Source organism: Neolamprologus multifasciatus, chromosome 2, assembly GCF_963576455.1.
Source record: "Neolamprologus multifasciatus chromosome 2, fNeoMul1.2, whole genome shotgun sequence".
Lineage (NCBI taxonomy): Eukaryota > Metazoa > Chordata > Actinopteri > Cichliformes > Cichlidae > Neolamprologus > Neolamprologus multifasciatus.
The window spans coordinates 10,109,659-10,131,057 of NC_140440.1; the positions used below are offsets into that span (position 1 = coordinate 10,109,659).

Sequence of the window (21,399 nt, forward strand, 5' to 3'; positions counted from 1 at the left end):
CAGAGACAGAACAGAACCAGCAGGTGCGGAGACCTCTGGCAGAGACAGAACAGAACCAGCAGGTGCGGGGACCTCTGGCAGAGACAGAACAGAACCAGCAGGTGCGGGGACCCCTGGCAGGGACAGAACAGAACCAGCAGGTGCGGGGACCCCTGGCAGGGACAGAACAGAACCAGCAGGTGCGGAGACCTCTGGCAGAGACAGAACAGAACCAGCAGGTGCGGGGACCTCTGGCGGGCGCAGAACAGAACCAGCAGGTGCGGAGACCTCTGGCGGGCACAGAACAGAACCAGCAGGCACACAGGCCTCTGGCAGGGACAGAACAGAACCAGCAGGTGCGGGGACCTCTGGCGGGCGCAGAACAGAACCAGCAAGTGCGGGGACCTCTGGCGGGCGCAGAACAGAACCAGCAGGTGCGGGGACCTCTGGCAGAGACAGAACAGAACCAGCAGGTGCGGGGACCTCTGGCGGGCACAGAACAGACTGACCCTGCTCAGGCAGCGACAGCCGGGTGCAGTCCTCAGCTGGGTTCTTAGCCTCCAGGGGTCCAGAGTCTGCTGGGGGCCGAAACCCAGCCTCTGGGGAGGCCCTGGGGCAAATAACAGTCTCTAGATTAGCCAGTTTCTGAGAAACTAGAGTGGTTTTATTGGGTTTGTCTCTCCGCTTAAAATGGGTGCTAGGAACGGGATTTAAAATGGGTGGCACAGACACAGCCTCCAGTATGGAGGGAGCGGGTGACCGGGCTAATGGAATAGATGCAGGCTGGGCTAATGAACTGGCTAAAGGCTGATGTACTGTTTGAGGTGAGACTGGAGTTGGTAGTGGAGTGGATGAAACCCAGTCAGTTACTGTTTTGGATGTTTTGAAAATGCCAACCTGTGAGAGGTCAGTTACCACGAAGGTAGGTAAGCGCCGTGAACTGTCTCTACTCTCCCCATGAACAGCCCCAGAAAACACAGTCCCAGAAGCACCAGCGTCCATAAAACTCACCACAGCTGGTCGCACAGGGGTCCCTGAATCCGGCTGTGGGGTGAAGCGCCGGTGGCGCGAATGTTTCCTTCCCACCGCTGACGGCTCCGACAGGCAGGGAAAAACCCCTGGGGGGTCGGGCCGTGAAACCTCCGGTGGGTGAATCTGAGACGGCTGCTTTGTGGCGGTCGTTGTCCGTTGTTGCGGGGCAGAATCTTCCGAAGCTTGCACCGCTTCCCGGGCTTTATGCAGATCAGCGATTAAGTCAGTAAATCCCCGGACCTGGTGGAGATAGGGATTTCCGGCCAGGATAGCCTCAATGGCATTTATCCCCACAACCTTCGCTCGTGCATTGGAGGTGTGGGTTACCCAGTCCACCAGGCGTAGGGCGCGTGTGAGGTCGCTCTCCCCGGACAAAGCTGCTGGATCCATCTTGTGGTCGCGTCGTACTGTCACGGCTGGGGCGGCAGTCGTGTGGAGGTGAGGAAGGAGGATCCAAAAGCAGACAGTGGCGGAGGTGCAAGTGGGTTTTATTTACAGTGCACAAATAACCAAGGTGTGGGCAGAACTGAACATAAACCTAAACTGGAAAAGCTAATACAAAAGGAGGACATGGAGCGAGGGGCAGAGAGACGCGGAGCAGATACACAAATGAACACAGACGACGCGACGAGAAACACAGGCAGACACCAACTATAAATACACACACCAGGTAATCAGGAAATGGCACACAGGAGGGCAACACAGCTGGGAGGAATCAGGGCTGACGGGACAGGGGAAATGTAAACTGAACATACTCACATCAGACAGAGACCTTCACAATAAAACAGGAAACTCAGACACGAGGAACCAAACAAGACACAGAACTAAACAGACAGCTTCACAAACAGGCGGGGTGACACGATAGACAGACAGAGACACAGACGCAGACTCAAAGGCAGACCGAATATAACACATAGAACTCAAACAGTAATAATCAACAACATCATAATAAACTAGAAAATGATAATAAACTGAAAGCGCTGGGTCACCGACCCCGGACCATGACAACTGGACTATAAATATGTGCCTACAATCACAGACTGGCAAGAGAATGGTCACATATGCATCAGAATCAAGGTTATTATCGTTAACGAAAACTAACGAAATAACGAAAACTAGAAGTGAAAAAACATTTTCGTTAACGGAAATAAAAATAAAAACAAAAACAAAAAAAGGAAAACTAACTAAAACTGGAATGAGTGTTCACAAAACTAACTAAAATGAACTGAATTTATAGCAAAAATGTGTTTAGTTTTCATTGATGTGTGCGTGTCATACAATAGTCAAGGGTGAAAATGAAGTTTAGTTTCCAGATTTTTTTCTTGCTGTGCCTTATTATGCCAGCAGGTGGCAGCACGTTAGTCGAGTCGTCTGTGTTGCTGCTCCATCCACGCGCAGAATCATGTCAGGAAAAGTCGGGATCCAGAGTCCAATTTGGGATTACTTTGAATATGACTGTGTTTTGGATAAAGCAAGTGTCTTGTAGTGGAAAAAGACAAATTATGAGGAACATTTCTAAAGGGAAAAAAATCCCACAAACCTTAAAGTGCACTTGAAAAGCTCACACAAGAAGGCTAACCTAGCTTACCTTGAGAAGGTAAGGGAGCACACTCAACCCTCATCCCCAGAAAACAGAAGCTAACCCCAGGCAAGGCAGCGTGATGCATCCCGAGACAACAGGACGGGGATATCTACACAACTGTGTGAGTCAATTACCTTCAAAAAGTTTATCAATTCACTTGAACCAAAATTACGAACACCCGGTGCTGCAAGAGTTAATAGTCTCATTGGGGACAAGATATACATTTTAGAGTTGCCTGGTATCAATGGTTGTTCATCTGCCTTTATTTATTTATTTAAAGAACCCATAGGTGGGAATGTGAGTTGTCTGTCTCTGCGTGTTAGCCCTGCGACAGACAGGCGACCTGTCCAGGGTGCAGTATGGTAGCTGGAATAGCAACATACCCAAGGATGAGCAGAATGACTGATATGATGAAACTGGGATTTTGTTACACTTAATTATTGCAAACACAACTAAAACTATAACTGAAACTAATCAAAACTAAACTGAAACTAAGGATTTTCAAAAAAAATAAAAACTAAACTAAACTAGCAAACAATTGGTAAAAACTAATTAAAACTGATATAAAATTGAAAATCTGAAGTCAAAACTAAATAAAAATAAAAACTAATGAAAATTGCAAAACTATTAAAACCCTGATCAGAATCACTTAAAAATTTAATGTAACACTAACCTGGTCTTTGTCGAAACATCAAAAGAGACCCCCCCAACAGACAAGAGAACAATCAATAGCCCGACGTTGTTATCCCTTATTGTAGGAGTATCTGAAATTTGTGTATTAGATCCCTGTAAACTTCAAGCCGTGTAAAACTTTGAGTCAAAAGCTTGCCCAACCTAGTGTACACAATTCATTACAATAAGGAAAGCACAGACGTGGAGCTTTGTCTCTGCACATTTCCTGAAACATCCCAGAAGAATTAGGTGATATAGGTCTGCTGATCCCACTTACAAGAATGCAGTTGGTTGCAGGATCTAAACTATCAAAAATGTAATCATGCTAGAAGCTTTATGCACATACAGAGTGAATTACTCTGTAAATTGGGAGAGAAAACAACTATAATGGCAACAAACAAGAGTCCCGACTCCAGTGGCAGTTAGCCAATATCTCAATAGGGAAGAGGCACTATTTGAAGACACAGTGGTATGTGCACAGTTTGGCTAAGGAAGAGTGCTAGTTGGAAAGGAAATAGAAGACATTTGCACTCACACTGTCAAAAAGGCATTTTTATTTAATTCTCCTTGTTGCTTAATCCAAATTACAAATGGAAAAGTTGTTTTGGAATTGTAACTGCTGCCTTCAGGGTTGTCATGCTGTACAAGCCTCGATCATCTTATCCCAATTTTTGGCATATACAGTATGGTGTCATTTTTGTGGGCTGCAGTCACAAAGGGACTCATTCCTTGAAAAAAGAGATTACAAAATGAAAAAATAATAATTCTGCTCTTCTCTGTTTCAAGCTGACATTACTTAACAAAAGACTCGATGTTATCATGTTATGTCTTTATGTAAGCTCTAAAATATAACATATATTGAAGTACAAGCTATATGTTGCACACAATGTTCTGAATGTGTTCTGTGACCATGGTAGAAAGATAACTTGTCTGTATAAATATTCTAGGCTTACAATCCCTCTCTGTTGTCAGAATGCATGCAGGTTGCTGTACTGTTGCTTGACCCCTGGGCAAAGGTCAATGAAAGAAAACCTGCTTGTGCATGCCAAAAGTTATTTCTGATTTCTGCAACAAGCTTAGCGTCTGATGAGGATATCCAGGAATGACTAGAAGTGGAGTTTGAGATGATCATCCTGGAAAAGTGCATTTCCAACCTTTACCTTTGTAGTGAAAGAAAATCTGTATTAGATTGACAATAGTGCCAAAAGTAGTGATTAGCTTAGCAAATAGATTGAAATAGATTTGTGAGCGTGGAACCAGATCTTGTGAAGAAATTCCCAAAGAAAAGGTGGATTCAAGTCTCCGAATCTGGGTTATAAGAGGGAAAAATATGGTGACAGGGCTATCAGTGTAATGCATACTCTGTAAAATGTTCTGAGTGTATTTGTAAGGAAAATAAAAATGAACAAAGTCAAAAAATCACCTGAAGGCATTACATGTGTAGACATGTAATTCAGAACTTAGGGATAAAAACGGAAACTAATGAAAAGGCTCAGGGGAAAAGTGATTAAGTAATGAATCTCCTTAGAGAAAATCTTTTCTGTATCTCTCCTTAGAGCTTCAGTTTGTTACAGGGAATCATGGCCTTGACTCTGCCCCCGTAATGCCTCCTACTTGACCCTGACCTCCACTGCCATCGTGAAACAAAGATGGACAGAGCACGACGCCAGCAGACTCTTCCAACGATTCATTACTGACCACAGCCGACCACCAGCGTTTTCACATCAACAAGCTGACTCACTGAGAAGGAAAACCACTTCCACGTCAGAGTTTGCTACACATAACCCATCACAAAGGACAGTGTGGGGACCCTCCAGCTGCCTCTCCAGCTACTACTAATGTTTTGAACTTGGCTAAAATTGAAGAAGCCAAGTTACAGCATCTGTGCCAAAACCCCTGACTTCAACCATGTATCAAGCTCCTGCCAGAGAAAGAGAACAGGACGATATGACCTGGAAATCTGTTTCAAGTGCTTTCAAAAGGAACAGTGGGCTGGAGACTGCCTCAACAGGGAACAACATTGCTGATGACAAGCATGGTGAAGCTGATTGAGGACGGGGAGAGGCACGGGAGAAAAGTCCAGCTACTCTGACACAGCTGACGCTTGAAGTTGACAGTATTACACCCAGGATAGTAATCATCCTGTTCTCACACTAGTGACACAAGCCGATGATAAATTGTTCCCTTTTAGTGGCATCTATGAAAGAAAACTTTACTGTACCACTTTTGTGCAGTGATGACTCAGGGAAAAGTGAACTTAATGAATGGATTTTTGCTCTTTGCATGTTGCCATATAAGTTCATTTAGGTTTTATCTAGTGTGCTGTTTTGTTATCATCTTAATTTTAATCTGTCAAACTGGTTAAATCTGAAGGGTTTGAGCCTTAGCCATTTTAGCCATCATAGGTGTGTTCTCTTGTAATAGCTGTATTGAGTTTTCCTGTGGCACATGCTCTCAAGGAAAAATAATAATAAAAAAATCAATTATCAATTAAAACTAAAAATTAAAAGAGAATTAGAAAATACAGAACTATAATAATTCTGACTCTCTCTCTCTCTCTCTCTCTCTCACACACACACACACACACACACACACACACACACACACACACACACACACACACACACACACACAGTGCATGTAGTCTGGCTCTTTGCAATGCACCTCACATATCTCCGTGGGAGTAGATAGTGACTTTGACAAATAGACCTACAAGGACAAATTCAGAAATTAATGCCTTACTATCACACGCTTCTTCTGGTCAAACATAAATGTGCAGCTATCATCGACACAGTTTAAATGTTTAATGTATCAAATCTGGTCCTCCCATATTGCTCTCAACGGATGGGGAGGTTTTGGCCCTTTTCCATGTCAAATACAATATAGTCCTGCTTGGCATAGCAAACAGCACTATACAAAAGCTGAAATGTTTTACACTCTCTAAAAGGATGAATTCAGATATGGACTCTTTACTCTTTTCTAATTTAAGGGTGCTCTCCTCATCCTGATGTTTCAGTGCTTATGAAATCATGTTTGCGAGGTTCCAAGAGATTGGGGTGGGATCTGTTGACCTCACACTGACCACTGTGAAAGTGACATTTTGAGATACTGCAAAACTTTGGCTTTTGTGTTATCCCAGATTCACAGAAAGGTAAAGGAAGTTGTCCCCCACTCTGAATAAACATCAACTTATTCTGGCAAACATAAAGAGCAGGTGGGAACAATGAACGTTCTCTGCTGCACAAAAAAAACAGGGTAGCCAAAAAAGTCTCACCTTTGCTTCGTTGCTTCAGTGGTGAATGAGGAGTGCTGATTGAGCTCTGCTGGTGCTCCTGAACTCCAGTCACTGGGCAACAGAGGAGCAAAGGGTGACAAACTGAATTGCTTCCGTACACAATGGCAAAACAAAGGGATTAATTCTCTTTTTTGTCCATACTGCAGTGTGACAAATGCAAACAAAACCAGGCATGAAAGCTAATATGCGGTCTTATTATCACCAGTGTTATAATTGTGAATACTTATGTATTCAGTGAGTGATGAAAAGAGAGGGAAGCAATGTAATTTTAAATCTTTCTGCTCTGTGTCAAGCTTACCTTATTGAAGACTTTATTATGTCACATTCTCTCTCTATGCAATCTTTCACGTATACCACATGTTGATGTACAAACTATCAACGATGTTTTGGATTTAGTCTATGAACAGGACAGATAGATAGCTTGTCTGTATAAATATTATAGGCTTGTTGTCCCTCTTTGTCAAAAATGCTGTCGATACAGTTATTTGAACCCTTTGCAAAGGGACAAAGGTAACCTGGTTGTTCATACCTAAGTTTATTTCAGATTTTCACAGTATCGCAGAATGAGAAAAATACAGGGTCTTGATTTTTTTACATAAGCTTAGATAAAAGACTTTATTTTGCCATACTGCAGTGGCATGTTTCCCTTTCTGTCCTTGATGTTTTTTTTATTTTATTTCAGTCTTAAGTAAAGAATCTGGCAGTAAAAAAAAATAAATCCTTTCATTCCTTTCTTATATTTGTGCAGTGTCCAAATATAGTAGTGTTTGTCCCATTCCTGATTTCCAGTTTTTAGTATGTTTGCAGAGGTGGGAAGTAACAAAGTACAAATACTTCATTACTGCACCATACTAGTAGAATGCTCAGATATCTGTGTTTCACAGGGAGAGAAAAGAAAAACGAAAGAGCAAACTACACTCAAAGATGCAAAAGATTAGAAATGCAGGACAGGAGAGGAAGGAGAGAGATTATATTTAAAGGTAAGAACTGCTCAGTGGTGTTTGATAAATGGAAATGTAAAACTTACATCTAAGTCTTCATGTTTTTAAATCAGATATTGTGTCTGTACATGTGAGACTGAAGTCAAGTTTGCATTATTATTTGTTATTTTATTATTACTTTAATATAGCATGGTGTTAGTTAGCTTTGCACCAAAAAATTAATGTCATGAAAAGAGATACTGTTTACTTTCTTACTTTGAGCACATTTCAGACCGTGCACTGTTTTTACTTTTACTAATCGAAAGAAGGTGAATCAGTACTTCAACTTTTACTGGATTATTCTTCAACACCAGTATCTGTATTTCTACTTAAGCCCTGAATGTCTGTACTTTTGATATGATCCAAAACACACCAGAAAGGCTTAAGAAAATAAAATGCAGACTTTGGAGTGGCCTAGTCAAAGTCCTGACCTGAATGCGACTGAGATTTTGTGTCATGACCTTAAAAAAGTGGTTCATGCTCAAACCCACTGATGTGGTTGAATTAGAATAATTCTGCAAAGATGAGAGGTCCAAAATTCCACCACAGGGCTGTAAAAGACTCATTTCCTGTCACGATCTGCAGGATCAGCCAGGTGCTGATCAGAATCTCTCCACTCCTAGCCCTCCTTCTCTTCTCTTTTTCACTCTCTCTCTCCCCCTCTCTCCTTCTCTCCCTTGTTTTGCCAGGGCGGAACTCATGGCGGGTTCACGCCCTCGGTCCACGCCTTCTTGGATTGTGAACACCTGGGCCTCATCAGACCAGCTGGTATATTAGAAGGAGGAGATCAGCTGTTCAACGCTGGATTGTTGTGAAGGCTCTAGTCAGTACACGTCTAGCTCAAGTTTCCTGTGCCTCCGTCTCAGAGACTTAACGAGTGTTTCTTTGTTCCTAGATTCCCCGGACCCATCCCCGTGTTTCCCCGTGTGGAGTGTGGAAGGAGTGACTGGTCGCTAGCGGAGAAGAGAGAGATTGAACTGAGTGGGTGTGTGATTTCCCCGTTTTCCCTGGAGCCCTGCCCCTCACGTCTTGTATATAGCACTGACCCCACACTGTCTGTACTTACACTTGGTGAAGATCTGTAAATAAACAGTCTCTGTTTAAACGCTACTCAGGAGTCCTGCGAGTGGATCCTCTAAGCAACCCATGACATTTCCAGTTACTGCAAACAGTTGATTGCAATTGTTGCTGCTAAGGGTGGCCCAAGCAGATAGGTGGTGTGGATGATCTGATAGAGGCGGTTTCTCTTCTCGCAAGTGAAGTAGATTTTTTGAAGGCGTTTGTTTTTTTCGAGGTTGCGGATGACGTCAGGAGAAGGTGATTGGTCACTTGCAATGTTGAACCTGGAACAACATTATTTATGATGACGAGGGAACAACACCAACACGAGGATATCAGATCGTCCAGGAGAGGTAGGGTGCAATCACTTTTTCACACGGGCCATGTAGGTTTGGTGTTTCACACTTAACAATAAATGATTTTGTGTTAAGTTTTGCTATCTTTGTCTAATACTTAAATTTGTTTGATGATCTGAAACACCTAAGTGTGACATACACTCAATAAATAGCAAATCAGGATGAGAGCACACCACTTCACACCACTATAGGTTTTATTACAACAAAATGAATCTGAATAAATTGTTTCACAGGGTCTAGCAGCATGATCATAAACTGTGAAAATATAGTTAAACATCACTGAATCAGTGTTTTTTTTTTTTTAACATTTCCAAACAGTATCTATTTCCACTTTCACTGATTACGTACTATACAGGTTCTCACAAAATCAGATAAATAAATAAATGAATGTGTTATGCCTTTTGGTCAAAAGTCAGTAGTTAGTGCATAGTCTGATTAAGTTACATAAGCAAAGTGATAAATAAGTTCAAAGTTAAGAAATGTTATAAGTAATTCATGCTAAAAACAGTTAAAATGTATGGGTTCGAAATTTGCTCAGAGTGAGACATCGTTATCACAAGCGATCTTCTGTATTGTATGTGCGGAAATGGGAGCGAGGGAGCGCTCTGATCATTCGCCTATCTTTGACGTATTTTCTCCGTTAATGCTTCGGCAGTATTAAAAGAGTGAACGAGTTCATGTACACGCTAAGAGTGCCCTACACGCTTGTACCTTGGGAAACGTTCGTCTTTGTGAGTATTAATGTGTTCAGAAACAACTTTTTTATGTGTTTACCTGGAGTGAACTGCGACGCTAATGTAACGCACGTGTTAAGCTAGGCTAATCAGTAAGTTTCTCATTAAGATGTGTATTAGCTAGCAATTTATTTTCACTTTCTGTATATTTCAGTTACAAATAAGAAATAGCAAGGAGAAGCCTTGAGAGAGGATAAGGCTTTAAAGGAGTTTCATTAAAAGCAAGAAAAGCAAGCCTTGTGTGGAAGATCTGGTCTATTTTGTTCGCTAGCTCTCTAGCTTCACATGGTCACGTGTCGTGAGGGTAGCATAGAATGCATTGTGCAGCTACTATATTCATGCACTGTGGAAAGATATGTGAGTTTATATAGTTTCATACAGCTCCATACAACTTTAAACATAAAGCACTACCAACTCCAGGGAGCTAATTTCAAATGTGTCCTTGGGTTAGAACCTCTGCAGGAGCTCAGTGGAGTACTGGGGTTTGGTCCTATCTGAGAAATTAACACAGTGAGAATGCAGTGATGGAAGGGAAGTATAACCATAACAGTTTCAGTAAAACTCTGGACACCCAGTAGCTCTTTCCACTGACATACTCTCTGGCAAATTTAACAACAGCTTGAAGTCACAGGGTACTTGAAAGGATGGCTATGTTTTTTTTTTTTTTTTTAATGAATGAACAACAACAAAGCTTTAAGCTCTATATGGGTAAAATGAAATACCATATAAAAGCATACTAAATGTGGTGTAATATAATGAATACCATAATATAGGGAATATTAAATGGGAAGACAAAATATTTAGGCAGGTAATCTACTCCTAAAATAGGACTTTAAATAAAAGAGCAGTGATTACATTACTTCTCTAACCACCACCTTTTTGAAGTTTGTCCAAGGATGACCTACAAAAAACGACCATTTGGAAACCTGCTGTGATGTGTTTTTACACAGCGCAGAAGAAAACTTGCCCTGCATGCCAAATGAATTTCACAAGTTCACATTTCAGGACTCCCTTCCCAGTAGAGGCCATAAAAATTATAAATAAATAAAAAATAGAGGTGATAGAAGAGAAAGCTGAAAAAAATTGATGAAAGAATAGTTATCAGAAATTAAACAAAAATGCTTGGAGTCTAAAATGGAATCCTTAACTGTCTTGGTGACAAAGTAAAACCACTGGATAAAATTCATGCACAATGCTTTAAAGCTAAACAATCAAGAGTTTTTGTTGTGAGGGTTTCCATTAGTTCAACAGGCCAGGTCAAATATGTTTTGGTTTTAAGGTTAACTGGCATAATATAGACATTGTGACACTTGCTCTCACATTTTAGTTTAGTAGTTTAATGAATTTATTTGTGCTTGCTGCCATTCAAACTTACTCTTTAAATCCTCCACATCAGAGAAAAGTTTATGGTTAATAAACATCATCCTACTAATCATCAAGACATTCAGCCCTGAGCTTGGTTCTGCTGGAGGTTTCTTCCTGTTAAAAGGGAGTTTTTCCTTTCCACTGTCACCAAAGATCAAGGGGGTCATCATATTGTTGGGTTTTCTCTGCTTCCTTTGTGGTTTTTACCTTACAGTGTAGAGCAGCGGTCCCCAACCTTTTTTGCGCCACGGTCCGCGGATAAATACAACAAAATAAAACTAGTACCGAAAAAAAGAAGATTTATTCATAACACACGTGAAAAGACCCAGGAAAACCGAGTTAACGATAAAAACGATAACAAAATAATGCTGAAAACCGATAAAAACCCTGAAAACTATATATTTCACACCTGAGCCTCAACTCTCGCGGCCCGGTACCAAACGACTCACGGACCGGTACCGGTCCGAGGCCCGGGGGTTGGGGACCGCTGGTGTAGAGCACCTTGAGGAACCTTGTTTTGATTTGGGGCTTTAATGAACTGAAATAAATGAAATCAACATGTGTATCAAAGTGAATATAATCTCACTGTTCAACTTGAACACTGCTCTGTCTTTAAATTTCTAGCCTGTTTGCTTGTATTCTTTAACTTACTGTTGCTGGAAGCTGGATTGAATCTGTAGTGTCTATCTTTATGGCTTAAGTTTGTCAAGCTGAATAAATCTCTGGTCTTTATTGGGAGACTAATGTGCTGGTTTTCACTGTTCTGAGATCAGCATCTCAGATTAGTGTAGCAGTCCTTTTGCACAGGTTAGAGTAAACAAGGAAAACGTTTATGATGAGAGGACACTTCACTTCCTACCATGTCCCACTTTTCTCAGTATATATTGACAGCTGACTATATCACACAGCACTCAACCCTTTTAATTTAGCTGTATTTTTTGTGTGTTTTAATAATATGAAATTTAAAATCAAGATCTAGAGCTCTATTCCTCAGCTCATTTTGGTTTTAGCCTGTTTGCCTTTCCGTAAAACACACCACACACCACAGTTCTACTGACAGTTACATTTTATGTCAAATTTGCTTCCAAGACACAATGTCATGAATGGGCAGTGTCGGGTAAATGTATCTATCTATGAATGCGATATATATAAAAATAATAGGATTTCGCTATAATTTTGATAGTCTGAGGTGTGTTATTCTGTTATGTTTGCCACATATTATGCTTGTGTACAGAGTTTAGTGATCAGTTTGAGGAACTCCCTTTAAATTTTTGAAAACACTTCATCTAAAACTTCTGCTCTTGCATAGCTACAAAACCATCTTGTAGAAAAGTTGACAGGTTTGAAAGTGATAGCCAGCATATCTTGAGTTTAGTCTCTGCCACATGTAACTCTGGACAGTAATCCATTTGACAGGATGACAGATGTGAAGGAAGTGGTAGAAAATCTATGCTAAAACAGGCATTAACTTACTAACTCTCATAGAAACTATTAAGGTGGCTGTAGCTCAGGTGGCAGAGCAGGTCAGCCACTAATCAGAAGGTCGATCCCAGGCTGCCTCCTGGCTGCATGCCAAATATCCTTGGGCAAGATACTAACCCCATGTTTGCCTACTGGTGGTGGTCAGAGGGCCCGGTGGCGCCTGTGTCCGGCAGTCTCGCCTCTGTCAGTGCGCCCCAGGGCAGCTGTGGCTACAATGTAGCTTGCCATTGCCAGTGTGTGAATGTGTGTGTGAATGGGTGAATGACTGAATGTAGTGTAAAGCGCTTTGGGGTCCTTAAGGACTAGAAATGCGCGCCATTTACCAAGTATGTATGCTGTGGCAAGTATGATTAAGCTTTCCATTAATTATTAATTTTGCTATGAACCTAATGCAAGTGTAAGCATGCCTTTTTCTGGATGGAAATCACAACTTCCTCCTCCTCTTGTCCACCTGATTAATGCCAGGTATGCACACAGACCTCTTCTTTTATTTCAGGCCTAGTATGGCACCCTTGCCCACCAGCTGTCACTATTCAGTTTCTTGCTTCATCTTATTACTTGATCCTGCCTACAGCTTACGATTTCTCTCATCTCTTCCAACACCCAACAGTCACTTTTGGAACCTTATTTATTCAAATATCACCTGATGACTCTGTATTGAATTGCCTCTCCTACAGAGGTGTTTATCTATTAATTTACTTAGACTGTAAGCTTCAAACGGACTTTTCCATCATCGAGTGACTATGTAAACTGATCCAAACCAGTGTATTTTGCTCTGAGTTTTATAAGTTCAGTAATTATATAAAGAATATACACTACCTGGTTTCATTATTAGGTTCACTGCTCACTGCAAGGTAACACAAGTATTTAATTCACTAATCACACCATTCAAGTGACCACGTTTTGAATGCAAAGGGGAAGAGCATCTCTCAAACCTCAAAACAGATGGGCTGCAGAGGACCAGGATTAACTTCTGCCAGCTACGAAAAGGAAACTACAAGATGTTTATAAAAATGTTTCCTGATGGTGGCGTAATGGTGTGGGGGTTTATTGTGTTTACATGCTTTAGAGTCCTCAGTACAAAGGAACATTCTTTAAACACCTTAAGGTCAAATGTAGGAATACCAAAGTAATGGTAAATAAAATAGACTAGTAAATTTACAAGCTGCTGTGATATCAGCATGAATTCACCCACTTTTCAAATCCCTAAAAAAGGTCAATCTGACTGTGTCATAATCCTGACACACACTGACATTTTATAATTTTTCATAAACCTAGGATTTCTCAGCAGCAGCTTGATCTCATTTCATTTTCCAAATTCATTTAATATAGAATAACACGCAGGATAGAAAACGGGAAAAAGTGCACTTTGATGTCAGAATATTCTTGGCTAGAGCAAATAAGATATGAAAGCCAGCGCTGCATCTAATTCTTACAGATCATACAATGGCTTTTGCATTTCTAAACTCCGTTTTGTATGACATGAAGCAGCAAGAACAGGTTTTCCCTCTAATTATAATGTTGTATTTTGTCAATGAGTGATGACAATTTGGGCTGAACAGCTTTGCTCCATTTGGCTGCATAATGTCACTGCCACAATGATAAGACCATAATGGGGGAAAAAACACATTAAAATGCACAACATAAAGACAAAGATAATGTTTTGTATTCAAAAAATAAATTGATATTTTAAGAAAGTGTGTATTTTCTTGCTTTGGTGTGTTCTGTAAGATCAGTACACAGCAAGTACTTGGTAAGACAAACAACACAGCCACAAGTAGTTCTCTGGACACTTCATGGTGACAACAATACTAAAGTTATTGTACTGTGCTGGCAAAAAGGGGAAAAAAAGTTACATTTTGTGTAACATTTTTTTTATGACCCTCAGGAAGGCACGTACATAGAGATATACGCACAGTGCTTTAACTGTCACGCACACACATCCACACGCACACTCACTCACGTGCACTCACACATACACACAGGTACGCGCATACACTCACTCACGTGCACTCACATAGACATACGGGTATGCACAGGCACTCACATGCTCATGCACATAGACACAGACACAGAGTTTGCAGCACACCGTGGGGGTTTTATGATAGGGTCACTCCTACAAAACTGTGTTTCACAGACAAAGGAGTGAAGATTTTGCAGAAGGACACCGGCCTGGCAAGTCTTCCCTTCTAGAAGAATGCATGTTTAAATGAAGATGAATGAAGATGAATAAAGATGAATAAAGGTTTTGTGAAATGACTACTGAGTCCGGTGCAAGGTTATTATCGTTAACGAAAACGAACGAAATAACAAATAAAAAACATTTTCGTTAACGGAAGTAAAAATAAAAACAAGACTTTGCAAAAAAAGGAAAACTAACTAAAACTGAAATGACCATTCGCAAAACTAACTAAAATTAACTAAATTTATAGAGAAAATGTGTTTAGTTTTCGCTGATGTGTATGTGTCATACATTAGTCTAGGGTGAGAATGAAGTGTAGTTTCCAGGTTATGTTCTTGCTGTGCCTCATTATGCCAGCAGGTGGCAAGTACTTCAGTCGGGTCGTCTGTGTTGCCGCTCCGTCCACGCGTAGCATCATGTCAGCAAAAGTCGGGAGAAAGTGCCAGAGTCCAATTTGGGATTACTTCGAATATGACTGTGTTTTAGATAAAAGCAAGTGTCTTGTAGTGGAAAGAGATAAAATATGTGGGACATTTTTATAGGGGAAAAATCCCACAAACCTTAAAGTGCATTTGAAAAGTTCGCACAAGAAGGCTAACCTAGCTTACCTTGAGAAGGTAAGGGAGCACGCCCAAGCCTCATCCCCAGAAACAGAAGCTAACCCCAGGCAAGGCAGCGTGATGCATGCTGAGACAACCCCACAAAAAACATTAATGCAGTGCTTCCAACGGCGACCCGATGACTGCTGGTTGGTCAATTCGCAGGAACATCACAAGCGAGAGGAAGCGTTGGTGAATATGTTTATTGAGACTGGGATATCTACACAACTGTGTGAGTCAATTGCCTTCAAAAAGTTTAGCAATTCACTTGAACCAAAATTCCGAACACCAGGCGCTGCAAGAGTTAATTGTCTCATTGGGGCCAAGATGGATATAGCAAAGCAGAAACTGAAAGAACTAATAAAAGAAGCGAGGAAGCTAACACTGTGTGTAGATGGCTGGAGCAAAAGGGGATTAACAGCATCTTTCATGGGTGTGTCGGCTTGTTTTTACCACCCACCTGGAGGCCAGGTCCACCATGCTTTGCTTAACCTGCACTGACTGGAGCACCCACATACCGGGGAGGCCATCGGCCGCTGCATTGATCAGACATTAGAAGAGTGGGCTGTAGGGAAAGAGAAGGTGCTGCTCGTTGTAACCGATAACGGGGCCAACATCGTCAAGGCCGTACGGCTTCTTCAGAATCATAGGCGAACTGATGATACCAACGGTTCTCAGGATGAGCAAAGAGCTGCTGGAGAGGGCCAAGATGAAATGTGGATGGAGTCTGAGTCGGAGGAGTCAGACACGGAGTGTGAGGAACGTGGAGATTTTGGTGAGTGTTTTTATAGGAGCAAACACATTGTCAATTTTTTTTCTTTTTACTCATGTAAACCGTTGCATTAATCAACAGCATTTGCAGCTATAATGTTAGTTTCCTAGTAAATTTTCTGATGCATGTGAATATATGGATGAAATCTACTTCCTCTCATTTACTGTAGCTATATTGCAGACAGCATATATGTTGCAGAAAGGCTGGAAATGGAAACTAGCTGTAGCTTGTAAAGGTTCACTATGTTTTTGTAAATGAAAGTTCCCCAACTTTTTTTTATTTAAACTAAATAATTGCAATGCTGTTTATGCTTTATTCACATAAAAGGCTGCCGACATCATTTGACTCACAAACCCCAGTAAAAGCTTTAATCAGTGCTTCTGCTGTGATCCTGCTCATGGCTAACACTATTAAGAAGTAAAATGTATTGAAACAGGTCTGCTTACTTAAGAGACCTGCAGCACAGAGCTAATGTCCATAGTTTACGAAATAGTTTTTATTAAATCAAATACATACCTCAAGTGGAAATATAACAACATTTTTAGACTATTGCTTCTATGTTTATAATGTTTACACGTTTTATAATTGTCTGTTTTGTTTTTTTAAGACCTTGAGCTGCAAGAATATGGGGAGAGCAGCAAGTTCCACAGAATGCCTCGCCTAGCACACACTCTCCAGCTCACAATCAAAGATGCCATTAAACACCCGACTGCTGATTCAGTCATAACTAAAGCAAGAAAACTGGTACATGCTGTAAGAAAATCATCAGTGGCAAATGAAGAAATGATCAAAAGGTGTGGCAAAACTCTGATCCGGGATTGTACCACTCGTTGGAACAGTACTTTTGACATGTTGAGACGACTGCTAGAAACCAGAGCTGAACTAAACCAACTGCTTGAGCAGCTGGAGATGGATACACTTCTCACAAGTGATTGGGCCAAGCTGGAGAACCTTGTTAAGCTGTTTGAACCCTTTGCCATTCATACAGACCAGCTTCAGCGTGACAGCCAGTCACTCTCACAAGTAGTGCCATGTCTGCTCAACCTTGAGGCACATCTGCTGACGAGTCCTTTTAGGAATCCTTTAGCTCAAGTGCTTCTGAAGTCTTTAAGGGAACGGTTTGCTGGTATTCTTAATCCTGATTCCACACAGTTTGATGCTACACCAGCAGGAGCCTGCCTGCTGGATCCAAATGTTTCACTGATTCTTCAGTCACCAGATACAGCATCGCTGATGAAAGCAGCAAAGTCCTTTGTGCAGAACCTGGCAGCTCAGTATAACCCACGCACTACTTCTCAGGATGATTGAAACTGCAACAGGGGTCCCTCCTAGTGTCCTTCAAAAATACCGCTTCCTTGCATCCCGTATAGAGCTCAACTTGTCATGTGTAAATCAAGATGGTCTGTTTACTGAGATGGAGAAGTCACTGAGGTCAAACAGGGTGTGTTTAATGAGACACCGCTGCATTTCTGGAAAGCAAGACAGGCTGTCTATCCAAAACTTGCCCCAGTAGCTTTAGATCTTGTTAGTGCCCCTGCTTCACAAGCATTTGTGGAACGCATCTTTTCTGTGTGTGGACTCCTGTCATCTGGGCTGAGAAACAGAACAACCACATCTCTGGAGCAGCGAGTTTTCCTTAACATCAACAAAAAATTGTTACTTGACTGATGTACCCTCATGTACCTCTCCTTTTTCACCCACATGCACACTTGCAGTTCAGTGCTTTTTTTTAATTTTTTACTAATGTATAACTAAACACTTAAAAGTTACTCATGATGGCTTGGCTTTTGTGTTGTGTTATTGTATTGCTAGTCAGTTGCAGTGTTTTATCACAGCTGTAATACCAGCATTGAATGTTGGGCTTCCTAATGTTTAAATTAAATTTCATCCAAGTTACTTTAGAGTTGGCTAAGCTCTGTTTATCTACACTACCTGCTTTTCAGATGCTGTTGTAAATGTGTCTACTAAATATTAAAGCCATATATCTTTTATAGTTGCCTGGTATCAATGTTTGTTCATCTGCCCTAAATTAATATTTTTCAAAAAAAGAACCCATAGGTTCCCCATAGGTGTGAATGTGGGTTGTCTGTCTCTATGTGTTAGCCCTGCGACAGACTGGTGACCTGTCCAGGGTGCACCAGGGTATGGTAGCTGGAATAGCAACCTATCCAAGGATAAGTGGAAGAGGATGGATGGATATGATGAAACTGGGATTTTGTTACACTTAATTATTTCCATTTTTTTTAATAGTCTTGTCCCTGGTATGTAGCTCATATTGCAAACAAGACTAAAACTATAACTAATAAAAACTAAACTGAAACGAAGGATTTTCAAAAAATAAAAACTAAACTAAACTACCAAACAAATGGTAAAAACTAATTAAAACTGATATAGAATTGAAAATCTGAAGTCAAAACTAAATAAAAATAAAAACTAATGAAAATTGCAAAACTATTAAAACCTTGGTCCGGTGCATCTCTGGAGGCCCGAGGAATAAAAAGAGCTGGGGTAAAACTGATTTCCCAACAGTTTTGGTGCCGAAACCCAGGATTCGCTCGAGGCTCAGAGAGGATGAATTGGCAGAGCTGAGATCGTGAAACGAGGCGAACAGAGAGCTAGCTTACATGATTGCAAGGTAAGCACCACCTGTTTATTTTCGAAGTGTGCATATTGAATAAATTCTAAATTATCTGTTCGCTAAGTCTAACGTATCGCAGTGTAAATTCACTCAGTAGAAAAAGAGGCGGCTAGCGTCCGACTTTTGCTAAGAACTCAGGTTGATGTTTAGCGCCCCGTAAGAACATCTCAGTGCATTAAAGCAGGAGACGTTTGTTACGGATTAGTAGAATCGGTGTTTCATCCGTCTTAGTTATTAGGAAAAAAGTGGCGGTGTTGTGATCCGTCCTCCTGCGTTAAAGCAGGAAACGTGTGTTACTATTAGTTAGAAAGCGGGGCTTAAGGCCTTGTCACTGGTTAAGAGCCGTGTGAGCTCCGAGTTTGGCAACTCCACCCTCCTTCGGACACCGGGTTGGTGACCTGGGCACTGGGGGTGCCTTAAATAACTAAAGCTAGGTGTTGGATCCTAGTCGCGGTTGATAACCTGCATGAGAGTGGGGGCAAGTTGCTTCTTAGTGAGAGTACAACTGCGTGTGTGTAGATTGCGTAGTGTGTGAAAGCGCAGTTAGAGTCGGCGTCACGTCTGAAGTACGGGAGTCAATTAAAGTAACAAAAATAATTTGTGTCTAAAAGTGTGTGTTTGTGGTGTGCAGAAATCGTGGCAGGAGGCCGTGTCACGAGTTGTTGCAAACTGTGAAGTCAACTGGGGGGTTTAATTTGGTTTTATATTTTTTGGTGAAGAGAAGCCGTGGTATCGAATCCGTGGCGCAGTTTGAATAATTTGTGAGGTGTACAAGAGCAGACGGCACCCGCTCTGTGTGCTGATCAGGGCGTTGTCCTGAATCAGCAGAAGAAGTGTCTCGCAGAAAGTTTGTATGGGACTGCGAGAAGCATGAGGTGTGTGTCAGCCAGCCTCGAGGGGCGGGCTCACTGGTGGAACATAGGAGGAGTAAAATGTGTGTGTGCGTGTGTGAGAGAGAAAGAAAGGTGGGGGGCGAGTGACCAGGCTGTGTGTGTGAATTCCTTGATGACAAAAAGGGAGACAAAGTACATTAGTTGATTTTCTGTGAAATAATAATAGTTGAGAAATCAAAGTGATCAAATAGGAGAAAGTCAACTAAAATAAATACATAAAACTAAACAGTGGATTAGTGTTAAGGATGAATGGAGAATTTGATTGCTGACTGCATGAGAGCTGTTGGGGTGAAAGGAAAAATGAGGTTGGAGGATTGAGTTAACAGGTTAACCCTTTAAGACCTACCATAGAACCAAGTCCGCCAGAGCTTACTTTAGATTTTTACATGCTGTAGTGCCATTTTTGGGAGCATTTCAAGTTGCTATACATCAATACAACTGTTATAGCCCATATTTTAATAATATGTATGCATTAAGTCCATAGTAACTACATTAATTGCAAAAAAGTGCAATAAACTACAAAAAAATTGAAAATCGTTTTTGTTTTTTTACATATATTTCTACTTTGAGAAATTTAAGAGGTTTATCCCTCAAAACGTTAAATACAAAAAAGTTTCAAAAAAATAGTTAATAACAACAGGAAATTTATTTTGAGTGTCTTCCTAGTTTTAATTTTGAGATACACCAATTGTTATATACTGCAGGAAAAATGAAAACTAAACAACACTACAGATCCTATAATCTGATTTCTGTCTTTTAGTTTATTAAAAAGTGAAGCGCCAAATACTAGTTTGTGTCATTATCCAGATGTACATAAGCATGATTACACAGGTACTAGTGGGTTTTGATTATTGATTAAAATCGATTCTAGCTTGGATAACGTGATATCGAGTCATTAAAATCCTGAATCAATTTTTAATATAAATATTACTACCTTTCAACCACCACCAAACAGCTAAAACAGTAAATGAGAGCAGGTACACCGATTCTGCACAAAGACGTAAACACAAAGCGCTGACGCATCAGAATCAGTGAGATGTCGCCTTTCTCACCAGACAGCACGGACACGGTCGGGGCTGAAAGCCGACAGCTCACTGATTCTAATCTAAGGCATCTGCTGTGATGCTTACACATTAGATAAAGTCTCGAAAGTGTCAGCTTTCTTTTTATAGTTATAAAAATATGCAAATGTACTGATCTATGATCTGAATTATACTATTGACTGACTGTCTGAGGCTAACACTTACACAATCATACCAAAACTCTGTCCTGATAGTTTCCACTTTCTCTTTTGTATCACACATACTGAGACAATATTCGGGATGAATAACCAAGAAAACAATTTATTTATTCAGTTTAGAGGTTTACACATCATTATAATCACAGAGCCCGCTTCACTTGAATTGTCCACTTGATGGCGCAGTAGAGCAAATGAATCATCACAATGCTTCGAACCATGAGTCGACCAATTGGGTGGAAAGCTTCAGTTCATCAAGAGGCTTCATCTCACCATCACTAGTATTAACCCTACTAACACAAACACACATGTATTGAAGCTCATTAGGATCAAACACAATTTTAAGTAGGCAATACTGTTACCATCATTCTGTCTGGTTTATTGAGTGGGTTGAGAAGTGATACATAGACAACTCAATTAGTATTATTTTGGGGAATATGATTGAATGATAGCAGAATCCCGCAGCCAGAGTTAAAATGAGTGAAATTAGCAGATTTTTAGTTTTTTGTTTTTGTTTTGTTTTTTGTTTCTGATGTATGGGG

At 40.9% G+C, this 21,399-nt stretch overlaps 1 protein-coding gene and 1 long non-coding RNA gene across 2 annotated transcripts; both read left to right on the plus strand.

Annotated features, from left to right (window-relative positions):
* Window positions 1-7,328: 7,328 nt before the first annotated feature.
* On the plus strand, window positions 7,329-12,090 carry LOC146523975 (uncharacterized). Its single transcript, XR_014877806.1, has 2 exons — window positions 7,329-9,686; window positions 9,844-12,090. It is a non-coding gene; the product is annotated as an uncharacterized LOC146523975 (long non-coding RNA).
* A 3,554-nt stretch (window positions 12,091-15,644) lies between these two features.
* LOC146523976 (zinc finger BED domain-containing protein 4-like) lies at window positions 15,645-17,500 on the plus strand. Its single transcript, XM_085135295.1, has 3 exons — window positions 15,645-15,707; window positions 15,825-16,092; window positions 16,697-17,500. Exons 1-3 carry the CDS (start codon window positions 15,645-15,647, stop codon window positions 17,395-17,397), a joined length of 1,032 nt encoding a protein of 343 aa, XP_084991421.1. The 3' UTR covers window positions 17,398-17,500.
* Window positions 17,501-21,399: the final 3,899 nt, after the last annotated feature.